Source organism: Falco biarmicus, chromosome 5 (genome assembly GCF_023638135.1).
Source record: "Falco biarmicus isolate bFalBia1 chromosome 5, bFalBia1.pri, whole genome shotgun sequence".
NCBI classification, from domain to species: Eukaryota; Metazoa; Chordata; class Aves; order Falconiformes; family Falconidae; genus Falco; species Falco biarmicus.
In genome coordinates, this window is record NC_079292.1 from 28,049,680 (window position 1) to 28,075,928 (window position 26,249).

A 26,249-nucleotide genomic window follows, 5' to 3' on the forward strand; every position below is an offset into this window, starting at 1 on the left:
TCTTTAGGAAGCGAGCGAGCGAGATGTGTGAGAGCCAGTCAGCTCCCTGTCAGCAGGGCAGCCTTGGTTCAGTCACTTTGGTGTTGCTCTGAATTACCTGTGACTGAGTCTCTCCCCTGAAATTTGCAGAACGGAGCGTGACATGAAAGCCCCCGCTGTTTGATCAAAACATACAGGCAGGGACAGAACACATCCGTAAGAAAATCTGGATTCATCTGCATGGTTTGTATTTTACTTTTTACTCCCTCTGGGGTGTACAGTCCTTAACAGAATCGGGAACTTGCCCCGAAGTATACATGCAAGTATAGAGGTTTTCTCTTTAAAGGGACATTCTGACTTCTAAAAAAATAAAATTATTAGCAAAGACAAGGTAATTAGGCAATGACAATTCATAGAGTACAACCAATCAATAACAGAGTACATTAGCAAGACTGACAGAGGTGTGGAGCCGATACGTTATAAATGGCTCTATACTGACCTGTAAAAATGCAGCGTTTCCCTAACATTCGGCACAATAAAAAACTAAAATGCTATATAAGCAAGCCAACCTGAAATGACACCTAGTATTATAAATGGCCTAATCTATATGTTAATACTGTTGTATCACATAACTGCAGCAAGACTAAGATAACAATATGACTTTGGGGTTTCTATGGCTACATCCTGGGCTAACGTGCCTGAAAGGGCTTGCTGCTGACACCACACAAGCTTTCCGAGTGCTTCTCTTTGGTTATTTATGATATGATTTATGATAACGACAACATCTCCTATTTTCTCCCCTCGTCAGATACAATAAATTGCCATCGTTAATCACTGTTCTTGCTTCAGCTATGATTACAATAGTATAATAGGGCCTAGCTATGGTAATACTGTGTATTAAGGTGTTTTTTCCCTCCTTTAAAGAAATATGCACAAGTAGATCTTTGTAGCCGATGTCAGTAGTACCTGTAGTATTTTAATAATCTTCCTGGGAATGTTTCAGGATGAGAACTTCTGTTACAACTAAGATTTGCCACCGCTCCTCTTGCAAAGATCGAACTTATGATCTAAAGACTCAAAATCCACATCGCATTATCTGTATCTAACAATTCTCAAATGTAACACAAAGGGTTTATACGTATTTTTCTTGACAAAAGGAAAGCAGATGGTCAGTCTATTTGCTTTGCACCTCCATATCTAATCTTCCTGGCTGAGCTTTCCAAACGAGCTTTTCAAGTATCACAAATTTTACTGAAAACAAAATCACTGAACTTCTACAAACATTTGGAAGAATTTTGCAGTGCTTTCCTTTTATATATTATGGTCTTGGAAAAGAAAATATACTGTTCAACCTTCAGTGAAATCCTGTGCTAAAAACCCCCAGACTTTTTCAAATATTTCAGGCAGCAACAATTTATACCTCCCAGCAGAGGAACAAACTAGGAATTTATTACATTGGGGTACCTGTACTTCTGCCATACTACTAATTTGCGTTCAGGTACTTGGACTCAGAAGTGAGAAAATACAGTGATTATTTAATATCTTATTTTGCAACTGAGCCAAAGAGCCCCAGAAATGGTAAGACATCACTGTCCCATAAACATCACATTTTTTTTACCGTATTAGTTCAGACCTCACCCTTCCCTCCCAAAAGTTCAAAATTTAAACCCCAAAAGCTTTGCTTTCTGTGTAGCACACACGTGACAGCAGAATGGTGGTTTAGGGCATAAGTGCTAGAATTTAAGAGTTGCATTTGTTGCCTTCAGGAGTCTGAGATAGCAAGTAAGAGACAGACATGATGGCACAATGGGGTGTTTAGATTGTATTAATAAGCATATTTATATTTATATTGCTGCTATAAATAGCCAACATGCCCTTCAGCCCAGTGATCATTATTGACCCGACTCATTATTGGTGTTGCGGCAAAGGCAGAAGAGATGGGAGGGGAGACAGTGGTAATACTGATCAGCGCAGAGCAGATGTTTGACATGAAACTGATAACATGGAAGAAATGGGAATATTAAGACAGTGGTCTCCTACCAAATAATAGGCTCCTCTTGAAGTTCAGAGGACAAACATAGACAGTGCTGTGCTGGTGGGGCTCAAAACCCTCATGGAGAGAGAACACCACTGCCAGATGAGGTCTGCAATCACCTACCATTACCTGTGTCTGCTTCTGACTCCCTGAAAAGTAAACCTGGGATATTTTGGGTATTAAACTGTTATATACTTGCTCACATGATGGAGCTCCTGCAAAAATGCATTACCAGAAGGCAGCTTTGGCTCAATGCAACTTAAAAAGACCATCATCACTCTTGCTATGCAGGACAAAGATGCAACTTTGCCATCATAAAAAGGCTGCGAGCGTTTATATCACCTTCAAATAACTTCTTAGTTCAACAACTCATTTGGCCATTAATTGCCTTTCCTCTCCTCTTCCCCTTGCACATTACTTGCAATTGCAAGGGCACGTTTGAAACCAAATGATAAGCTGCTCAGGGCAAGAACCGTATCTGTATTTTCCAAAGTGCTTTGGTTACTTCTGGGCACTTTAAAAAAACCACCCCAAAACAGAGCACATATTTAGAGACTCTTCCATCCATCTGACTGTCCTCATTGGATAAGAAAGAGAAATTAAGTACTATCTCAGCAATAAAAAATATTTTATAAAAATGAGAAAAACTAGGGGAGGGAGAAGTTTGTTTTCAATATATGAACTGAGAGGTATAAAAATGTCAACCAAATCCTGTGCTCTAGAATAAACTGGAAAAAGTCTGTCTACACTGTTAGGCAAACCTCTGATCTGCAGCATCTACCCACAGTGGCACAAATGAACATAAGTCATTGAAATGTAATGATAATAAAAAAATCCTGCCATTGACTGGTGACTCCCACTAATGCAAACAAAGTTACTACATCTTCAAAGTAAAAAAGGTCGTGTGTTCACCTTCTCTCTTAATGTATGTCTGCACACCATACCCAGAAGCGTTTACCAAATATTCCAGCTGTTGGGAATGGGTATATCAGCACATTTGATGATGGCTACCAGCAGCAATTAGGAATGCTTTTGCCATGCAGAGCAATGCGTTTACTCAAACAGTAGTTACCTCTGAAATACAAATGCAGTTCCAGCTTACGAATGTCTGAACAGCATCCAAAGTCTTCCCAAATATGTGCTGACAACACCCTCCCCAGGACTCCAGTACTCGGAATTGGCAGTGGCATGTCTTGGTACACACATGAAAACCCACATCTGCTGGGAAGAATTCTGAGATACAATATGAATCCCATAACAAATATAATCTTGATCTAGCAGAGAAGGAAATCACTGATGATAAGGTTTTAATAAAGCTTGACAAGCCTTAAAATTAAATTTGCTGGGAAGGGTTCACCCCCGAAACAGATACTTTCAAGCGGTCTTCACGAAAGAAGCCAAGGAAAGACTTAAAGAGAGGAGAATGTTTACTTTAAGAGTTTTTTTTTCTTACAGCTACAAATCCAATTAGTGACTCTCTTTGTCCTTCAGCCTCTTTGCTTTATTCTCTATGGGAGCACATGTGTGTCACTGGCTCTCCCTGTAACCCTGCCCTGCAAAAGGTGCCCATGGGCAGAGAGAAAACTAATCAGGGCAGTGTGATCACCTACACAGCAGTACTTCTCAGGCAGCACTCAACAGCCATTTGAAACCGGATCGGACAGCCCTATGCTACAGAGGGTTCAAAATGCTGCTGTCAGCACCGCTGAAAAAAAAGTGCTACGAGAGCACAGGGTGACTGTGCTGAGTAATAATTCTGCAGGCAGCTTCCCATTCCAGCCAGGAGCCCAATTCAGGAGGCCGTAGGAAAATTTAAACCACATCCAATTTAAAACCTCTGCTTTTTTTTCCAGCGACCTTATAATTTTTCAGGGACAGCTGCTAAAATCTATTGTTTCTTTCCGTAGGACCTCATGGATCACAGCAACATCTTCAAATAAATCTCACTTCCAAGGGAGCTCAGGGGCTAAAAACAGGGCAAAGGAGTTTGTTAGATGCTCTCACCATACAAGAGCTTTTTTTGGGGGACAACTGGAAAGACCTCGTGTTCTTTTGCAAAGCCACAGCCATGAAACAATCCTACTCTTCTGCAGGTGTCACAAGCCTCTGTAGGACAATTAAGCTAAGAAAAAGCAGTGCGAAAAAAAAGAGAAAAAAAATAAAAGAGAGATTCAGAGATATCAGTCCTGCAAGTACACTAGGAATGCTGGGCACAAAGGTGCAATGATGTGCGATAGACTCCTCTTGGGATTGCTTGCAATGGATGCAAAATAACAGAAGATGTTTTTGTGGAAATGTTAGGTAAGTTTCAACACATTATCTCTGTTTAGAAACCCTCCAACTCATTTTTTAAAATAAAAAATTACAGCTCTGACAACGACCTCAAAGCCACCATTGCCTGATGCTGCACTTTACAACCAGCTCCTTCCTAAGTATGCAGCAGCCTTCGTTTTGATGCAAGGTCTGCCCCAGTGCTCCCAATGACCTTGGCAAAATTCTTAAAACAAAACAAAAACAAAACCAAAAAACACACAAAAACCCCTTCAGGACCTCAGGCTCTAAAGCTATTTTAGAATTAGCTTTGAATAATTGTCCCACAATAGGAGTTTTCTTGATTAATTGCTTAAGATAAGGCCCCCTTTTCCTTGCTGGCCTCCAGTGACTCCCTCTACTTCCCGTAATCACTTTTGTCTCAGTCTCCTGCTCACTGGGAACTGCTAAGAGAAAAATCAGAGATACACCAACTCCATTACCTGAGGATTAGCCACGAAATAACCCTATGTATTCCATTACTGACCATTATTTGAGTAATTATTCAATCAAGTTCAGACCATGTGAAAGATGCACTAATTGTTTCGCAAAGCTTGCCCAAGCTGTGTATCTAAGGGATACAACTCACGTCCTTTAACAAAACAAAAATGATGTGCTGATTGCAAAGGAAAATGAGAAGTGGTTTTGTATTGAACTCTGCTTTTCTTTTTTTTTTTTTCCCCCTAAAAAAACTAATTAGACTTAACTAGGAGTTAAGGTTCTATTTTGATCAAGTTTCTGCACAAGCTGGATTGTATACATACCTGATTACCGAAATTTTGCAGGATATTGCTTTTCCATATGAATTATTGAAAAAATGGTACTCGACCATTAGTTTTCTAGCAGTTTGTGAGGTTAGTGTCCTGAATATAGGGAGAGCAGGGATAGTGGAGAAACAAACAAGCCAGCAACCAGCAGGTTTGATTTAAACAAGAAAGTTGCGTGCACATGTCAGTACTAGACTCAAAGGGCTTGATACCCTGATTTAAACTGAATTAATAATGTCTTTTAGCCAAGTAATATTTTCTTGGACACATGGGAGAAATGAAAAAACCTATATGAAAACAAATTTAGCAAAGGAATTGGCTTCAGTAGGCAGTTTTACGTAACATTAACTTGCCACTCAGACATAAAAAAAAAAAAAATCCTTCATTTTAGAGTTGTCAGATTCCCATGTAAACTTCCTGTTCTGTGCAGCTGAGACCAGTACACTACCAGATGACTCCCCACCAAGAGGAAACTCAATTTCCCAGGGACACCAGCCGATGCTCTACAAAGACCCCCAAAGAAGTCACAAACTAAAGAGAACTTCTTCAAGACACAAAACTTCCCTTAGCTATCAAACCCCACAAAAACATTTACAGCTGATGACAAATTAACCTGTCACTATATATTTGATCTTCTTGTTGCCACACTTTCTAAACCCATGTCCTTAAAACTGCCACCGTCAAACAAAATCTAATGCCTTTATTTTTACAAGCCCACCAACCTTCCAGCTCCAGCAGATCTCACGTAATACCTCGTATAAGACACAGACATAGTTTCCTCATAATTGTAAGCACCATTCTGGTAGATGGATACAACCAGCCCCTGTTAGCATCCGGAGGAGTAGTTTGACAATTTTTAACTTAGTTGCTTGTCTTCCAGCTCTCAGCTAACACAGATAAAGCTTCCACATGGCTTCCATAAACTCAGACCTTCACCACCTCTGTCTTCATGAGTTTTGAGGGGTGGAGGGCAGATTTATCTATGGGAGTGAGCACAAACTGTTGGTATTCTTGGGATTCAGGCAGAATGGTGCATGCTCAGCCGTGGCACGGGAGCTCCTTCCAAGCTAGGATTAAAGCTAGTGGTAGGGAAGCTTGGGTTTTAATGGATAAATTGTTCCAGAGTACGCTCAGCCAAACACCTTTGCTGATGAACAGGACTTGAAATTCAGTGGGGAGGGGATTATCTTCCTGCCATGGCATATGATTTTTAAGAACCCCTCCCCTATTAATGTAGTTAACTTGCCAAGTAGTAGGCAGCAATTTGACCCAAATCCTATTAGCAACAACAATCAGTTGTTACCTCCTCTCCCCAAAATGAAATATGCTCTGGGATGCGTTACAGAGGAATAAATTGAAATGCGGGAGGTTTCTGCATTAACTTCTCCCACATCCCAATTCAAATTGTAAATTCACGGGGCAGGGACCTGAATTATGTTTGTAAAGCACTGGTCTTCACCCATACTGCTCCATGAATAAATCATGAACATAACACTGAAGATTTTCTTTACCCATTTCTTTGTTCCTTCTTTTTGTTCTGATTCTCTGTTTCCTCATCCTTGTATTTTCCTCCTTTTGTTTGGTCTTCATTGCCTGCCCTTTCCAAAACCCAGAAAAATTACAGTTTTAACTGTATTACAGTTTTCCTGCCTTTTCCTATCCCTCACACTAAGTTTTCTCTTTTGCTAGCATTTAGCGGAAAGAGAAAAATTAGAAGCAGGAAGAACGCAGTTGCTTTTCATGTCACTTGGGATATTTTCATGAAGGAGACTGGTGGCCAAAGGCAAGACTGAAGCAAAGGGTGAAGGACAAAACATCCAGGAAGCCCATGAGACATGGGATTGTAAGAGGCAGTAAGTGGGAGAGGAGATGAAGACAAGTAACACTAAAGAAGTATTTCAGGGGCAAAATGAGGAAGACGGGACAAGTAAGAATGCTGTGGACACATGGTCAAAGTGGCTGTGGAACAAGCCAGAATGTGTATGGACAGCAATCGCTTGCCAGTTTGGTTTCTCCATCACATGATGTTAAATCCTGCAAGTTTTGGTCCTTGAAGCCTCGTTTAGGGAGAGTCTCTTCCATCCTGAGTTCTTCCATCTCACATCTGTCACTGCAGATACTGTGGCTGGATTTCCTACGTACATCCAGAAAAACATAAAAATGCCTAAGTATACTCTTAGAAAAGAAGCTGTTCAGATGCGACGTATCTCAGCAGTTATTAAAAAGTAATTACACCACATATTCTCATGAAGCATTCATTACTTTCAGAAGGGATTTAGATATCTAACTTTTAGATATATAACTTTTGCAGATCCTGCTTTATTATTCATACATTATAGTAGAAACCAGAAATAGCTGAAGAATCCCAGTTTGGTCACTAAATTATAGATTGTCTTGCTTAAAGCAGTGAATTCAGTGTCACCATGCCAAACTATGAGACTCTATCTGTCTAGCACGTTACAGCCAAGTTGAATTAGTTTACAGTCTCCTGGGGTTTTCTGGTTTCTAATGTAATGCTCAAGAGGATGAAGTTGCTTGCAATGCTCAGCAGCTGGGGACATGGGGTACCAATGCCGTCTAGTGTAGACCACCTTACCACATGGTTGCACGTTATCCTTGCTTCAGGCACAGCCATGCTCTGACATTTGTCCCACAGCATCCAGCATCTGTGCAAGCGCAGGGCAGATCAGTTCAGTGAGCTGAAGGAAAAGCCAAATTCTCCTCTCCCTCCTCCCTGAAAAAAACCCAGAACTTTTTGCCTCATCAACTTGTTTAACCAAAGGAAAGAGGGAGAAACAACCAGCCACAGATGAGAGCGTGCCTGCTCCTCCTGGCAGCATCCCACAGCTACAGCAGATAAACCTTCCACCCAGCACGCAGCAGCCTGCAGCAGACACAGAGGTATCAGTCCTCTGGCTTAAAAGAACACCACACAAGGAAAGCATAACTTTCAAGGTCAGTGTATCACAGTATACCTACGTGACTTGAGTTGCTAACTTAGCTTTTTTAATTTTAGTAGAATTATGAACCCTTCCAGGTGAGGCTAGACTTTATCTTCTTGTAAGGGTAGATAGGGATGCTTGTGTACCGATTCAGCCTCTTGCTGCAGATGGAGAAAGCTCAGGAGAAGATTTACTCAGATCTCTTACTTTACAGTAGGACAGAGGATTCTTTTTCCAGCTGGGGCAGGAGGTTTATTTCTTTTTACTGAATGATATCTTTGATTCAGCAGAGATGACTCCTCAATTTACCTTCAAAATTTTGGGTTTTTTTCCCTCTCTTTACATTGATTATTCCCCAATGAAGTGGAAGAAGGAAAACCCTTTCCTCTCGCCCTCCCACCAAGAATTGTCACTGCTCAGAGCTGAAAGACAGACAGCAGGAGAAGAACTTCAGATAACGTCTGGAAATCTCAAAGATGAAATACCATTGAAATGTACAAAAAGGATGTGCCACCACTTCTTTTGCAGGGAGCTAAAGAGCTTTTAACAAAGAATTTCAGATCCACAAATATTTGAATTTGTTTCAAGTGCTCAATAAGACCCTGGCAGACATCAGATTCTTGTTTTATTTCGATTCTCCCCCTCCTCCATCATTTTTGGGCTAAAGAAACAAACACAAAATGTTGGTGTACTCTGTGTACACCCAAGAACTCATTAAGTTCAATCAAAATGACCTCCAAAACTGTGGGATGAAGTAACAAGAAAAACAAAGCATTAGGAATTTTAATACAATAAATCTTTATGGATCTCTAAGTTACATCTGCTACTGCAGGATAAGTATCTTGTGCTCTGGCTATTAAAGGTTCCCCCCCAAAAATCTAAGATTTATGCAGCTATCTGCACAGAAAGCTGTTTGGAAAATCTAGGTGCCTTACAGGGAGAAGGAAATCTAACCATAAAATCTGAGAACAAGAACAAGGACACCTTCTCAATCCTCTAAGTAAAAAAGGTGCTGTCAGGACCCTGCATCTATGCCTTCTGCAAATTAGATCAGAAAAAAAAAAAGTTATGGTCAAAAGCATAAGGAACTGGGAGGAGAAAAGACAGGTAACAGTTTTAGTCAGGACATCTGAGAAACTGTAAATACATTATTTCCATTTTCAATATGCTACACCACTACGAGAAAGTATTACCCTTGACATATACCAGACATGCTGAATGACAGAATGGCAAAAAAATACGATTTATCATAAGCAGTATGATTAATAAGCTCTATGACTGCTCAAGAATAGCAGGCATTTAGAAACACAAGATACCTGATTCAGAATAAAAGTCTAAATTCATTCTTGCTCAGGAATAGTATTTTTGCCAAGCCACTGTTTTGGGAATTTTCTATTACCAAGGCCAGGTATTTCAGGCCAACCTGCTCATGGTACCGCCACATATTTTTACAGGCTCTTCATCCACAGATGGCAAAGAATCTGCACAGTCAAACAAAATCAGGGGTCTCATCCTACACAGAGAAAGCTCAGAAAGGACTATTTATGCATGGTCACTGTCACACAAAATACTGGTGGCAGAGCTGAAAATTACAAGTATAGGATGAGTTTGGAAATCTAACACTGAACCTACCAGCTCCCCTTTTACTTAAGAAAAGGCGTAATCTGGCTAATCAGGTATTTTGAATACAATCGGAAGGAGAAAGTCCATCTCTCACTGCTTGGATCAGGGGAGATATCTTTAAAAAAAAAAGGAAATGGTGTTTGTTCATCTGCAATATGAGCCTGCATCTCTTCTTAGAAAAGGCAAGCACCTCCAGCCACTGAAACCACTAGTAGTTTCTTCTGGCAGAAAGAATGGGTTAAGTCCTTGCAATTCATTAGCTACTTTGGCCACTGGGCTATCACCAATTAGGGAACGGCCATCACTTTGTCGCTGATGCCCCATTCAGAAAAGGCATAGTTTTTAATTTAAAAATAAATTGCAAAATAACTCTGAGACTATAATATCCACTTTTTGTACCACATCCTTCTCCCTGTCTCCATCCCGTCCCAGTGTGGGTTAGGATGGGGAGAGGGATGAATTACGTCTGGAGAACTACAAAAGATAGAATTGATTTTTGGTAAGAACTCCAAGGAAGTTCTTAATACTGCCTTATCTTTGTGAGTAATACAGAAATGTTCCTCTGCTGAGTGAGCGCCTATCTTTGAAGCTATCCTTGCCAATGTTACCTCTACAGAAAAGCAGCTTTGAAGGATAGAAAATAAAACATGTTCCCCATTGGTTGAAACAGAATTGTGTCAAAACTTGTAATACAGAGTTTAGGTTCTACACTAGGTATTTCCATAACTTAGGGGAATTCAACAAGTTCACTGCTGTGACGCTAGCATGAGGCCAAGATAAGATTTGCTCATCTCATGTAATGAAATTTAATGACTGTGATGCACTTCAGAGCAACTGCACAAACCTGATGATATGACATCGCCCAAATTCACAGTCTTGCACGTTAATATTTTTATTACACTGTGAATTTGTGAAGCTTCTTTAAATAAACTTTAGAAATCCACCATCTTTAAGTATTTCTTGAGGAAAGGCAACAAACTAGGTTTGTAAGGGGAAGCAATCTCCTATTAGACCAGTAAGAAGAGACAGGAAAAAAACAGATGTAGGTTTGGATGCACAAGCCGTTTGTCAGGACAGAGGCTTGTGTGCTTGAAGTTTTTTTATTTTGTTTTGTTTTGTTTTGTTTTTTTGGTTTTGTTTCCCCCCCCCCCCCCCCCCCCCGAGTGCAACAGATCTAAGAGGACATACTACCTCCTCCTACAAACTGTTTGATCATGGCTGCAACGCTATCAACACCAATACTGGACTGTCCCACCCCTAATAATTTAGGGTAGTCCCCCTCCCCAACTTCTAAGTGTTTAGGTCAAATGGTTGATTTTCTGAGAAACAGAAGCCTTTGATTGCAAAGTTCCTGTTTCAAAGACAGGCTCACTTAAACATGCATGAATCTCTGAATGTCATCTCCTTGTCAGTCCAGGGTTATGCTCATGTGCAGCACTTCCCTCTTTATTTTCAGTCCTTGACAACCAGCAAGGAGAATACACACAAAATGAGTCTTGCAGCTCCTCTAAAAACAATCCTCTGCTGCAGCCGAGCAGTCTCTTCTGAGAAAAAGAACTTCTGGTCATCTGCCGAAGCCAGTAACTGTTCTTCGGACTCCCAGGATTTCTGCTATCTGATGGAATATTTAAGCGGAGACTTCATTCCCCCGGCGGAGCGCCGACGGCTCAGCCATTCCACTCCGGTGTTCAATGAGCTCTTGTGTTCTATTACAGAAGAAATGCGATTTTCTGCCCAGCTGGAAAATGATACTTCTTCCTACTGCAGAGATTTGTACCCCACTCTAACCCATCTAAATAGGTCACAGTCACATTTTCACAATACTACCAATATATCCCTTCAGAAAATGCAAAAGCTTATTGCACCCAGGACAAAGACTATCTAACACAGAATACTGCAGACTGTCCTTAGTGAGCAAAAATAAATAAATCAAACTAAGGAATACGTCACATCTCTACCAAACCATGTCCTCTGATGCGGCGGGTTGGAATAGCCCTCCTGTATCTCTTTCTCTCATCAACTTTCTTATTTCAGGCAGATTTGAAGGCCCCACTCTGCCAGTGACCAGCTCAGCGGTGCTTGACAAGACAGAGCTCTGCGCCTTACCCCCACCCTCTATCAAATGGGGATTACTGATAATTTCTCCAAGTGCTTTGAGCTCTCTGAGTGTACCGGGAAGCCTTATTTATTTATTTGCCTGCCCCCAATGAAACAAGCTCTGCCAGTCCTATTGGGTAGGATACTATAGGGTTGCTGTTCTACACAGTGCAAATCTGCCAAAAAAATGGAGACATTCAAAAACATTAGGAGTTTGAGGTCTGGTGAGATGTCTTGAGGAACAAAAAAAAAAAAAAAAAAAAAAAGAGTGTGATATGTTGTTTAATTTCTTCTTCAGATGTCTTCTGTGCATGCTTTTTATACGCTGTTTAAGCAGTCAAATATAGTAATTAAGCACTGGTTCACATGTCCTTCAAAAGCACATGCTGCTCCCAGCTACCCTGGTGTAAATGCGGACTAAGGCAGAAAAAAAGGCGAGTGTTAAACCGTGCATGTGAATGGACTGAAACTTTCAGTGTCAAAATACATTCGAGGTAAAATGAATCAAAACGTGGAGAAAGGGGATGCTCTGAATTGATTTTTCCAACAAGGCATTTGCAGGCACTCCAAACACGAGCTCCACTTCAGACATAAAATAGTCATTGTGCTGATTTGTTACAGTACGACTTGCTAACGTATTTGATTCCACATTATCTGAAACTCCTAGTTATCCGAGGTCTCATCTTCTTACGGGAAGGGAATGTACAAAAGTGGAGCACTCACTTTAACACACAGTATATTATCTATACAAATTGGTACTCATTCAACAGACAAACTTAAAAACCAAATTATCGTTGACTACCAATTTGATACTCTGCAGCAGAAAACACTGCTTAAAGCCTGATAGCTTATAAAGCCTTTTAACGACACTTCTTGGCATTATAAACCACCCCATCTTGACTACATGCTAGAACGTGGTAGAAAGCTTCCATGAGAAGAAAGTTTTTGCTAGTTGATTGTTGCAGCTGAGACCTTACCAAGTATTAAACAAATACTGTACTGTGGGCTAAAATATCAATATTATAAAAATGTTTCTTGGCATAATACCCTACTGCTGTGTCAAAAGCAAAGATTCTTGCTGAAGCAACGTGCTGGGTATCTCAAAGGAAATGATTTGGAAGAAAATTTCACAGGCAGCCCGCACCTAAGACACCCATCCGGCAGCCAGTGAACCTCAACTCTTACCTTTGCTTCGCCACAGCTGCCTCCAAACTAAGTTGCCTGTGAAATAAATTCAGAGCCTTGCCTCAGTTTCCACAGTTGCAGAGACTGCAGAACTTGCTTGAGAATGGTGAATTAAATAAGTCAAATGTGGAAACATAATTTGCCAAACATGCATATGTGCATGCATGCAACAATGCAAACCGCTTTTCCATTCCAACAGACCTTTTGCATTTAACAAAGTCAGATACTAGAGGTATTACTATTTATTCAGTTATTTCTATGTGGTAGTAAATAATACTTCCTAAAGCACGTGGGTTTCTGCCTTCAGCATAGGTATTTTTGAACTCAGGTTCATAGTCTCAACAGCACTTCAGTAGCTTAGGAATAAGAATCACAACAACTTTCAGCAGAAATAGTATTTTTTTTTTATTTCTGAGGCAATCAGCAGACCCTACTTTAATTTGCCAACTCCTTTTAATTACAATTCCTAACTTGCAATCAAAATTCTGTTAAAAAAAATGGTAAACCCCACATCTCATTCTACAGCTTTTCATCAGGCTATAAGCCAGATCCTGGCCGTATAGCATCAGGCATGCTATTAACAACACAGCACACTGTACAGTTTAAATAAAAATTCCAAGTCCACAGCACAGTGACAGATACTTGGATGCTACTGGGCAGTTCATGTTATAAACAGAGGCATTTCTCTTGAAAGTTCAATAAGGTTGAAAGCCAAAACAGTGATACGGCATCAGGGATTTATCATCTAATAATAAAAGAGTGTTTGTTCCTCTGGATCTGCTCCCAACAAGTGGACTCTCATGCTGAAAGAGCAGGTTCAGTAGGCATGCAGCTTTTCAATTGCACTCCTTATTGTATGCTTTATATTAAAGAAAGCAATTTAACTTTTGAGGACAAGAAAATTATCTTGAAACTGAAGTCCTGCCTAAGCTCAAGGCCAAGCTAGAAAAGAACATACAAAATTATTAAAAGGTCTTCAATTATTACTATAGCTGGAACACTCATAACAGCTATAATTCAGGGTGCCTACACATTTTAATTAACACCCCCCCACCCTCCCCACCCCCATTTTCAGCAGGTTATAGTGTTCCCTATCATGCTAAAATTTACCAGGTCTGGCCTGTCATAGCCTTTTAAAAAAATGGGAAAAAAAAAAAGTTTAGGCCATATTGCTCACTCCTGCTCAAATCATGGGAAAGTAGAACAAAATCAAAAGTATCCGCAGTTCTGCTGCCCCACAGGTGACAGAGCAGAGGTGGAAACCCCTTAGGCAACCTCTTTAATGGTTTTGGAATTTTTGTGTGAAAACTAGGTATGATATCATTGAACCCACTCATGTAAATTCAGTAAAGTATAAAATAATGAAAGTGAGAATTTACATGGCTGCCAAAGCAATGTGAAATGGAGGGACACCATCCTCCAAGGAGCTGTACTGTACCAGGCATATAAGCGAAATAATTTGCCCTACTTCCACAAGTACAAATGAGGTGTCCTACTAAAACAAGTCTGGGCTTTCAGATCTTTGCCTCACTCCTTATGAGGGAAAAGTGAGCTGGACTCTGCAGAAGTGATCTAGGACAGCATTTTCTGGACGTTAATTTTCTACTCACGGACCTTCCCACAATAATAAAGCCCCTTCCCTGACAACACAAGCTCCGATGCAAGGCACAATGTACAGAATATATCACTCTGCTAGCGTGCAGCCAAAATTAATCCAATATATTATTTTTTTTAATTTTAAATATCAAAAAAATTTCATGTAAAACCACTGTGAGACAGCGACAGGAATGCCTGCTAACTCTCGAATGACTGGAAGTGCTTTGTGTTATGTATCTTTGACAATGCAGATGGGCCCAACTGATGATCTGCTGGTTGTGTATGTCCTGCCAGAACAGAAAAACCAGTCTGCTGCCCATGCTCCTATAGCAGCACACCTGGGGAATACTTGGAAAATCAGAGCAGGCTGAATGACTTGCCCTGGCCAAGGCATCTCGTTCCCGTTGTTTTCTTTTCCTAGGTCTGCTCAGAAATGAGCAGGGATTTCCTGCACACTTTGCAGGGCTGCAGGCATGGTCAGCTTTAAACTGGGAAGCACTGGACAAACCAGGCATACACGGATTTCACTGGTAGGTTTGTTCACATGACATACACTGAATAAAAATCTGCTGTTCTTCTAAAATGCTCCTCTGGACTCTGAAATACTCAATGTAAAGTATAATATTACAAGTGAATAAAATTAAAGCAGAGAAGAATCCATATATACACAACGACAAGTACCTACAAAACTGTACACCAATGACTAAATTAGGTATTAGTGCCTGGATGTAAATATCAAGCAAAATTACTATAATGTAGTTTTGTAGGTCTAGATTTGCCAAATTAAGCTCCAGCAAAACACTGCTCTGAGTGCACAACCTCTCACTGCACCCTTTCCTGTTTACAGAGTTCTGATAAGTCAAATATTAATGATATTGTGCATTTGAGAAATAAGATGTGATGGTAACACACTTGTGCAATGACATGTTAAAATTCTACGTCCAACCTCGCCACTGATATTTCCTGACTTCTTTGAGCTTAACAAATATAATGTCATACAACCTGATGTTTAAAATAATGATGTAACATAGTAGTAGCATTGAATTTATGACTGCTTTTATTAAAGAAGCATCTTGGAGACCCCCAGCTAACAACAGAACTCCATTGTGGTAGATGCTGTCCAGACTTAACCTGAAAAGCCCTCAGTCAGAACAGTTTACAAATCAAATATAGAAGTCATACCGAAGATGAGGGACAGGAAATATTACTGTAATAATAGTGACTTATGGAGGAAGTGACCTACCTAAGGTCACAAAGCAAGCCTGACCTCCATCTTTCGAATCCCAGTCCACTGCACTAATTGCAAAACTGTTTTTCATCTTCCTCCTGAGATGAGGGGTTGGCACAGCAAGGCTGAGGCTGCACCAGGAGAGCTCAGGGCTCCAGTTGGGCAAGGCAACAAAATAGTTTTACAGCTGCAGACAACAAGGATGATTTTAAGGATGGGAAGTAAAAAAATCTTTAGTTGCTTTCTCCCTTTGCCATTTTGTCTCACTTAATTTTTCTGATTTGGAAAATACGGCTCCAACAGTCTGTGCAGGATTTTTGTAAATGAGGTACAGGATCTTCCATGGTGGACTAGAAAGTTTTATTCTCACACAATACTCAAAACCCCACAACTGCACTGTCCCTTCTACACCCTCATTGTCCAGCAAATTTAGCATATAACACTGTCCTACCACACGGCAGCAAGTTCTCCATACATAATACTCTATTTCTTTGCAGGATATACTGGTGTATTAAGTGCACTTTTAAAGTATTACATCACATTAAGCTGTTAAAACACCCATTTCACAGGTGAACAAACTGAGATTAAATGATACAAGAAGCCTCTTTGCTGGATCAGCTGAAGGCTCAACAAATTCAAAGAGCTCTTAAGTAAGACTATTCACCATAATGAACTTGCAAGATGGGCAGAGAAACTCATTAAAAATGCATTTAACGGGATCCACAATACAGAAAACAGTCACTGCAAAGATAAGTGGTCCAAGACCTTCAACTTACACTGGCTGAAGCTGATGAAGTTGAAGAACAGTAAAACATGTCACCTTTAGGCTAGTGCAGAAGTAGCAACCCCTCCAGCAGCTCTTTAACCCTCCTGGATGCTGATATGGCATTTGTATTTAAAACACACAATACCAAGATATTTTAGGTCAGTCCTAAGGAATTTAAGTACAGGTTTAGTCATGGTTTCACTGGGAAGTTCTATATATTCAAGCTGCTAAGGTAAATCATCATTATATTGATTAAACTACAAGGATTGCAATGCACTTTCAGCAGGCACAGTCTGAAAACATCTGGATGGAGCATAGAAGCTGACAGGTGTTCACGTGAGTTTATTTTTGTCTCCATCTCCCTGAAAGAAAGCAAAAAGCTCCCATTCTGGGTTAGCACAGGATCAATTAAGAGCCTATTTTAATTGAGTGGAAGCCAAGCTTTCCTTGAGAGCTATACGGGCTGTGTATTCGCTGATCACACAAATTTCTCCCTTTTGTGTGTCTTCAAGAAAGTTTCCTTGTGTGTACACAGAGCTGGAGAGACTCAGATGTCAAACTTTAATTGTTGGGCCAAGTTTTTCCTTAGGCTGATTTTTAGGTACCTTTAAACTTTTAATTTAAAACACTAAAAACAAATAAGAGGTCAACTCCTCAACCAGAGTCCACATTAAAACAAGAGCATTTATAGGGTTACAGCTAAGGAAACAAGCACATTTATAGGGCTGCAAGAGAGAGGCAACTTGAGCTTCTGCTAGAAGCAAAAAGGGTGGGTGGGCAGGGAAAGGAATACACTGAGAGTTTCGGGCAGTTTTTGCATGACCTGCGTATTTTGGCTTCTGATTTTTCTGCCTATCAAACAGTAACACGCACAGACTCAACAAGAAAAGCTCACGAGGGACTGAAATCACTGCAGGAAAAAAATCCTGAAAATACAGGCTTGTTATCCTCTGTCAGAACAGCTCCGCTAGAAGATGCTGGCATGGGGGAGCAGAAAGGACCACCGTGGTTAGGAACCCAGAGCAAGTAATGCCAGTAACTCTTAAACTGCAGATGGTTTGCAAGTCACGCACCTCACTAAAACAGGAAAGCACCAGGGTATCCTGCCTGTTACCTGGACTAAACCCCATTTCATCCAGAGCTATTACAGAACTAAACAAGATAAAAAAATAAATAAAATCACACTCATTGTCCACCCCATAAATTCTGCGAAAAGGGGTTTTGCTCTTCCCTCCTCTCCCACCCCTCTCTCTGCAGCCTGGCGCCAGGCTCGGCCCAGGGAACAAAACCCACATCCTAAGGACTGGTATTTTCAGACGCGAAGCCATTGACGACACGCAGCCATGAATACCTTCTCCTCTTACTGTAGGGAATGAAGAGCGGGCGGGTGGCGTTATTGTTTTTACTCAGTTACATCCTCGAGCCTGTCATCAGGTATAGAAGAAGCCTTTATGCAGCAGTTGTACCGTCCCATTTCCTGGCTTCTGTCAAGCTTAACAAAACCCAAGTACTAAACACATTTTATGCCTTGGAGTATCAAATGTTCTTTGCTATCAGTCGAAATGGAGCTCTGTTAATTTTCATTATTGCTTCATATGAAAATGTTAGCTCTATTCATATTCCATATTCAAGATGTTTAACCTGGGTTCACTGTATGAAAAGTCAATCATGTGTGCATAAATTCAATATATTTTCCCCATTTATTGCAGTACAATGAATATCTTACAGAGAGCAATGTTTGTGTACTGATTCAAAAATATTATCTCTTTCTTTTGCCCAATTTTTTTTGTATTTATTTGAGGTGAAGCAGGTATATTTGGGTTAAATAAGCTTTATCATTGCTCAGGGTTTATTATGTTGAGCACAAGAAAGAAAGGCGGTGTAAGAGAAGGAAATAAAAAATCCACCTTCGAAATCCTGCCAGCAAGCGGGAAGAAACACTTTTGCTGATAAACAGGAAATATTTTATTTCTAAAGTTAACATTCTTAAGTAAAAAAAACAAACACTTCAGCTAAATTTGTGGGTTTTAAAACAAACTGTGGAAAACATTAAGGGAACTAAATAGAAACCATGTTTCAAGTTGTTAAAGCTAGGACAACTCCCAACATGAGGTATTAAACAAGCCATGACAACAAACACACACACACCAACCAATTTTAACACCAGTTAAATATATCTGTGAACTTGAAAAAAAAAACAATACTTTGAAAAATGTCAATCGAATTATTATGTAATAACATAAACCCATTTACATTACTGTTTATATTTCAGGAAGTCGCACATGCTCCAACTAGCGTCCAGTGCGTTCAGAGCACCCTACAACCTCCAAAAAAGGTAAATGAAGAGAACCCTTCCTCCAGAAAATATGCAGCTGATGACTAGACAAAGCTTGGGTAGATGGGCAAGAAAGGAACAATTAATTGATGGAACTTGTCTCAAAACCAGCAAATGCTGGTAATCTGCCTGGCTTCTGCTCTAACTCTAGAAAAGCACCTTTTTTGTGCTGTTCACAGGAGCTTTGATCAGGATGCCAATGGTACATAATGCTGAAATTAAAAATATAAGCGGAAATCAGCTTTGGCTGTTCTTCCCACCACTCCTTCCTGCAAGTTTGCTCAATAATGTAAATGAAAGATCTAAATGGAGTTTTCCATCTCTGCTGCCCTGTTCTGAAAGTGAAAACTGGTTTTCAGACACTTTTTAATAGCAGAATTGTAAGGTTTCCTTCTGAATCGGAAAAGCAATTTTGCTGTATTTTTTCCACAGAAGAAAGAAAATTCAACTACACACACTGTTTCTTTTCCATCAATCTGTCTGTTCTATCAAGTTTTCCCACCTAATGAGTAAACAGATCGAGCCCAATTTTTGGAATTTACAGATTAACAAGCAGTGACAGCAATCAGCTGCCCTTAACAGGCATGGGTTTCTTATGGGTAAACATGCATTTTTTGTGCAAGTAACATTAAGATTATATAGTCAGGGCACTACAACACAGAGCATGTGCTAGGGTGTAATAAGCACAAGTGACTAACGTCTGTCAGACTCCTGCCCACCACTGCACCCGCTCCAGGCACACTGCTGTACTGCAGCAAGTACTGGGCAGACTGGGATGCTGGGGAGATCAATTAATGCAGAAAACTGCTTTGAAGCTGAAAAGCAAGAAGTGCCATGTATTCTATCCCATTTCAGCACATCATTTCAACAGGTACTCAAGCTTATGATAAACACAATGTATCTTAAAAAACCCAAAGGTATGCAGGCAAGGAAAATTTAGAAATTCAGCCCAAAATTTCTACGTGCAAAACACTTTACAGAATCATGCACCACGCGGACATTCTAATCAATTCACACTGTACAGAATTCACACAAGCAGATCCCGAAGTGCTAACAAACACCCCAAACAAGCATAAAACTTTTCTTCTTCTTCTCGGGGTCGAGTCAGCAGCCACGCATTTTGCTTAAGCATGGAGCATTAGAAGGAACTTAATATTCTTGCAAAGAGAGGTGATCTGGAGGAAGCCCTGCTCTAATTTCTCTCTTCTGTTTAGATTCATACACCAATGCCAAAACATTGATGACTAAAGCAACACGAACATTATGCTATCATATTATTTACCTATGGTGGGGGAAGATAAAGAGTTTTAACGGAGTGAAAGCAAGGAAGAAAAACTCAACTTCAAAGCAAAAACTAATTATGTGTTTTACTAATTACATTTTAAAAAGATACACAGGGCATTACCAACGAACCCTGCAAAACTGAAAACACAACTGTGTCTCAGGCTGCCTTGGCCTGGAAAAGAGCTCCCGAGAATCCGAGAATTACCAAGGGATTCCTGCTTCCCGCAAACACAGCGCCACTAATATTCTCCAGATTTGCTGGCCCTGCTACGAACCATCTCAAGAAAATGTTTACATTAAAGTCGAGTTCAGCTAGGAGGTCAGCTAACTTTAAGGCTTTAAGAAATCAGCAGCCGTCTTGTCTCCCTAGCAGTGCAGGGGGATGGGCAAAGCTTGGTTTTTTGTTGGTTTTGGTTTTTTTTTGGGGGGGGGGGGGATTTGTGTGTGTGTGCTTTGTTTTTTGGTTTTGGTTGGTTTTGTTTTTTTTTTTTTTTTTTTTTTTAAAGAAAATCATAACTTGCTGCATGGACAAAACCTCAGTTTTTCACTGTTTCATCTCCTGTCAGTGATGTGAAAATTTTAGTTTGTTTTTTTTTTCCCTCCCCGTCTTCAGGCATCCACCAATACATTGTCAGCACATCTCCAAAGTTTCTGCATACTTCGAAGCTGCTTTTAGACTAAGCCACGACATCTCACATTTGAAACCTATAATGAAAATAACAGGCACTATCTCATACAATTAGCTGTGATTTTTATCAGGTTTCTGACTTTCAAACTGCACGCGTACATCAAGTAAACAAGATAAGGAATTTATATTGTATGTATTCAGCCTTTATTCTTTAAAAATTGCTTCGATGAACACGAAGTGGATGTCAGATGATTTTCCATTTCATTCTGTACCACACAAGAATCAATACAATCTGGTTTTATTTGAGCCAGGCTCCTAAGCTTACATCTTATTTACATCTTCCAACTGATAAATGATAGCAATAAAAGTGTGGCATTCCACAGGAAGAAAGTGAGATTGCACTTCATCTAATTGTTTAAAGTAGGAGAAACAGTATTCCCATGCGGAAATAAATGCCTTAAAGGCTTTCACCAGTATAATTGTACTGCAAAGGTCTAACAACTATGCTGAGCAAGAACGGCTGCAAATACAACAATAAAAAGTCAGGTTTTCTTTTTTTTTTTTTTTTCTTTTATAGCTATGTATACATGTAAACACATCAGAAAAACACAGTCTTTGTTCAAGGTTCTTAATAATAATCAAAAAAACCTCTATGGCAGTGACTGCATAGGAGACTGTTCATGTGGGCTGCTAAATGAAATCAGATGCACATTAGCAAAGAGCATGAAGGCAACTGTTAATATTTGCTTCCATCACAAAATGCATTTAGCAGGCTCAGGGTTACACACAGAGAACAATTTATGGCAACTGTCCCACGAGATAGGGACTTGCATTGTCGCCGATCAATTTTTTTTTTTTTTTTTTAACCCCAGCACCAGCTCCTAACAGCACACAAACAGAGGGAAAAGAAATACCTGCACTGCGTTCTGGTTCTGTCTCATTAACCATATGTCTAAGTGCAACTATTTTATCAATAAAAAAAGCAGAAGCATGCATGTGCAAGCCCAGAGGTAAAAAGAGATGTAGAAACAGACAAGTAAAACCCAAATTAGAAATAATGTCTGGAATAATCTGAGTAAATTAAGAAACTGAGTTAGCACAAGGAACGTATGCAAAAAACTTTTGGAAAATAATTGTTACTGTCCGTTTTTAGCTTGTGAAGTTCAGCCTTTCTGCAGGGACTGACTCTTTCAAGCAACTCCTTTTCCTGCTCAGTGAATCCCAAAATGATTTCCAAAGCTTTCACTCATTTTGACACAAAGGATACAGGAGACTGTTTAGACTCCTAATAAGCCAGGAGCCATTAAAGCTGCATGGTACTGTTAAACACTGGATGGCGGCAGCCAAGAAAACAATTCCTTGGAGAGGAAAACAGCCAGCACGTGCCCTCATGTAGAAGAAATCACTGACCAGAGGAAAAGAACTTTTCTGGGCTGGTGTATGACGTGACTGCGAGATGCTTATTGTGCAGAGGGGCTCCATTTCTCTGCTGTGCCCCTGGAACTGGATAAGGGGCATTTATTTCAGCCCCCCAACCATGCCACCACTTGCCGAAGAGCTCAGTGCTTGGCAGTGCTGGTATTGCTGTCATCTGGCAATGACTTATAAATGTTAGTGACACATTAACATCGAAACTCCTGAAGGTTATGCAGGAAGTTTTTAAAATTCTACTTTTAGAATTAATTTTAGAATGTTTCTTTTCTTTTTTTCTCCCTCTACCAGGAAGAGTTGGCCATCCCTCAAGAGCTCCTTAGAGGTGCATATAAAATTGCACTCATCTAAAGTCCAGTAATCTCCAACTATACCATAACAAGGGAAAGAGCACAGTGCAGTAATTAACACATCACTACCATATTTCTTCCAATTCAGCAAATTTACAGCTGAAAACAATTCTGTGTAACCCAATTTAATTACATTAAAAATTATGCAACTTATTTTATTAAAATGGGATTGATTGCTCTACAAAGAATTTAGATCCAACAATGACCTTCCGTGCTACTGTAAAAGGTGTTCAAAACCCAATGAACATACAATGAAGGCTCTAAACCAGAAACTAATTAGCTCACACACAAAGTATTAAATCTGTTTCACAAATTATGTAAATCATATAAAAAATTAGGTATAATACCAATGGCAAACTTTATAGTGCCAAAATGGAATAAGCTGTATGTATACCTGCCTTCAAATTAACTAAAGCAATTATACTGTAAAATCATTAGCCCAAGACATAGTTTAAAGTCAAGCTTTAATAACTTAATGCTACATGTATTTTCTAACCACAGAAAAAGCATTACATACATTTACACTTCCCACTAAATTTAGAGGAGGTTATGCTGCATTAAACCAAGCAGAAAAAATAAAGTATATAAAAAAAAAATGCCAAAAATGTTTACTGCAGAAAATATTCACAAAATGAAACCATCATTTTCTCTGGAGCTCTTTCCCCATTAAAAAAAAAATGCATTATTATGCTTTTTGAAACATTGGCACGTTTATTCTAACTGCCACCATCAAAAAAAAATTAAATAAACAGCTCTCCTGAATGATGAGAACATAAAACACAATTTTACATGATCCTGGCAATACTCTTAAATGCCAATTATCTGGTCTCATGGCTCTGCATGTCCTATGGGCAAAATCTCCTACTGCTTCGCATCAGGGTAGGTGGAAGAAACAGCAACTCACGTTACAAGCGTCTCTGTACTGCAAGGAGCGGTGCTACCTCTGCAGTCCTAAGGGACAGGCTGAAATGTTTAATTTTTTTGCAGATGTGGAGTGCTCAGAGGCCCCTGTGTGGGAAATCCTAATGGGATTTCCAACCTGGTTTTCATCCTTTTAAGATAACTGCCGTGGAGCTCGATGCATCTATGCAGCAGTGAAAGGACTGCAAATAAGGCAAAAATAAACAAGCTTTCTTACCCTGCTCAGACGTTCAATTTGTTATTGCAATTTTCACAACACTAGGGTGTGTAAGACAAAGTACTTTGTGCCATCATGTGGAAAGACAACGTTTAGGCAAAGGGCTGTGAATCATCTAACTGTTACCCTTCACAAGAGATGGCTCTACAGTATCTTCCTGTAGCCTTATGCAGGTGTGAGTTTTCAGATGCTTTGGGATTCCCTCAGCATAAAACCAAGATACCACATGCACAATTTATGTCTGAAAATGAGCACGTACAAAATACCTGCATAACAGTTTTCCTGGCCTGAACTGAGATGACTGCATCTGTCAGGAGTGAAGCTAAAAGCTGAAGCACAACTGTGATGCATGTGTGTGTATTTAGAAATAAAGATTATAGTTCAGCTTTAACAAATAACAACTCTGGCCTTTTAAAATTTCTTCTAGCAGTTCACAGCCAAAGCGTTACTGTCAAACTTTAATGGACTTTTTGGATTACTACTATTTTTTTTTCCATTTAAAAGAAAACAGCTGTTTTGTACATCAACACTGTTTGATCTATTATGAACCACACAAGCTAAAATTTGGTGCTCCGTACCCTTTCTGGATAGCTGGGGTAATGTATTGTCATGATACACAGAACCTAAACACTGCTCGAGGAATGGATGTTGCTTTGCTGTGTTACCCAGGAGGAACTGCAGAGGACCTTTCCAAAAGTGAGTAAGAAAGGCAAGAACTTTTCCTCTGTTTCCAGAATACTGATTAATAAAAAAAGCAATTTCCTGAATTTGTTACAGAGCTTTTAATACTAGAAATCCAATGAGAGGCTGATCAGCAGTGAAGTCAACTGCCCAAAGATGTACAATAGCTATTTTTGTGCGTATACATATCTAGAATCACTAATCCCATGTAATCAATACACACAAATTCCACATTTACTAGGGGATGCTATCATCCTGTTTTAATACCACCTTCCTATGAGGAAGAATATAAAAATGAGGAGCAAATGCTGGGAAGGAGCTCTTGGGATGAGGGACAGAACAGAAAGAATTACAGAGGGAAGAAACTGGGAAAATCTGAGCCATATCTGGGCTAATCTGTAATGAAAATTAACGTGCACGCAGCCAACTGGGAAAGGAGTACTGCAACGCTGGATCAACGACTGAATCTTTTAATAAAATGCATTTGATTGGAAAAAGTATTTCCTTGCCTCAAACTAGTCTCACAGTGATCACGCTATGATAGAAGTAGTCTCCTAAATATCAGCTGCCTCTTGGTGTTGCATGACCACCTCCCTCACTCTCAGCAAGCCAAATATAAACACTATGGTAATTACAGTGACTGATGACATGTAAATATTTAATACATTTTAGTTTTTGTCTTTAAAATGCATTTTAGAAAGGAAAGTAAATTAATTTCCAGGGCTGATTCTGGAACTTAGTTATGGCGAATAAGTACTGAAAGGGAGATAGTCAAGGCAAATAATTTTGTCTGTCTGGCACTCTAAATTTAAGGGAAAAAGTACTTGCTGGTGTTAACTGCATTTCTCATTTGTCAAAATAATTCCAAATTAGATCTTTGTCATCAAAACAGATGCAACAAAGCCAGTTCTCTGACAATATTTTATCTGTGTCTTTTTGACTTACTGCTTGAATTGGCACACATGCCAAATGCCACAGTACTTGCTAACCACTTAATCTGTCTCCTTTGAAACTCATCATCAAATGCTCATTTTTGTACAGTTAGCTGCAGGATCTTTGTAATGTGTTTTCTTTTTAAAATGTAAATCCAGTGTCTTGGGACAGTTTTTTGTTTGGTTTGTTGGTGTTTTTTTTTCTCCACAAACTTGTGAAGTCTCATTTCATGCTTTTAAACAGCAATGTTAAATGCAACACATTAATGGAAAGAGATGCCACTGATTTGAAAATTCCTTAGAAAATAGTATTTCCCCTTCTACAACTAATATATTATTAAGTATTTTTTGAAAAAACAAAATTATAACCTTTCTGTCCATTGTTTCAGCAGCCCTACCCTCTTTACTTTTAGCTTTGAGAAATTTATATTTTTAAGGGAAAAGAGAGAGAGAGAATGAATGAACAGGTAAGGAAATATCCTAAAAACAAACAGCATGAAAAATATAATTTCACAGCTCCAATTACTACTTACACCCTATTTTCCTGGGTTAGACTGTATCTTGATCAGTGATATCCCAGCTGGTTTTAGTTGAAAAAGTTTCAATTTCTATCTCTACTAATGGTGCCACTGATAAAGAGGGAGAAATCCGTTGCGTCTGCAGCAGAACTGAAACTCCATCGAGGAATATTTATTCATACATGCATGCATGAACTGAAACCGTTAAGGAACATATATATTTATGAACCCATGTCCATACACATAACATTTAGAAATACAGAAATCCAAACAGGGGAGCAGAGTGCAAAAAGCATACCAATATTAAAAAATATTCCAGAAAAAGGACTGCAGATCTTACATTTCTAAATGCTGAATAAAAGATGAGTGGAAAGCAGGACATTTCTGCAAAGTTACGTGAGAAACCCCCAGCTTTGCTATATCA

At 39.5% G+C, this 26,249-nt stretch overlaps 1 protein-coding gene across 3 annotated transcripts in view; it reads right to left on the reverse strand.

Moving 5' to 3' along the window:
• The window catches only part of TAF3 (TATA-box binding protein associated factor 3), a 120,327-nt gene that overhangs the window by 37,164 nt on the left and 56,914 nt on the right, over positions 1-26,249 (reverse strand). The window contains exon 1 of one of the 3 annotated variants that reach the window (XM_056340023.1): positions 3,087-3,256. The exons of the other annotated variants lie outside the window; for them this stretch is intronic. Within the exon in view, the coding sequence (XP_056195998.1) occupies positions 3,087-3,204 (118 nt within the window). The 5' untranslated portion in view covers positions 3,205-3,256. Of the gene's footprint in view, positions 1-3,086; positions 3,257-26,249 lie in introns of those variants that run through there. 3 annotated transcript variants of the gene reach the window in all.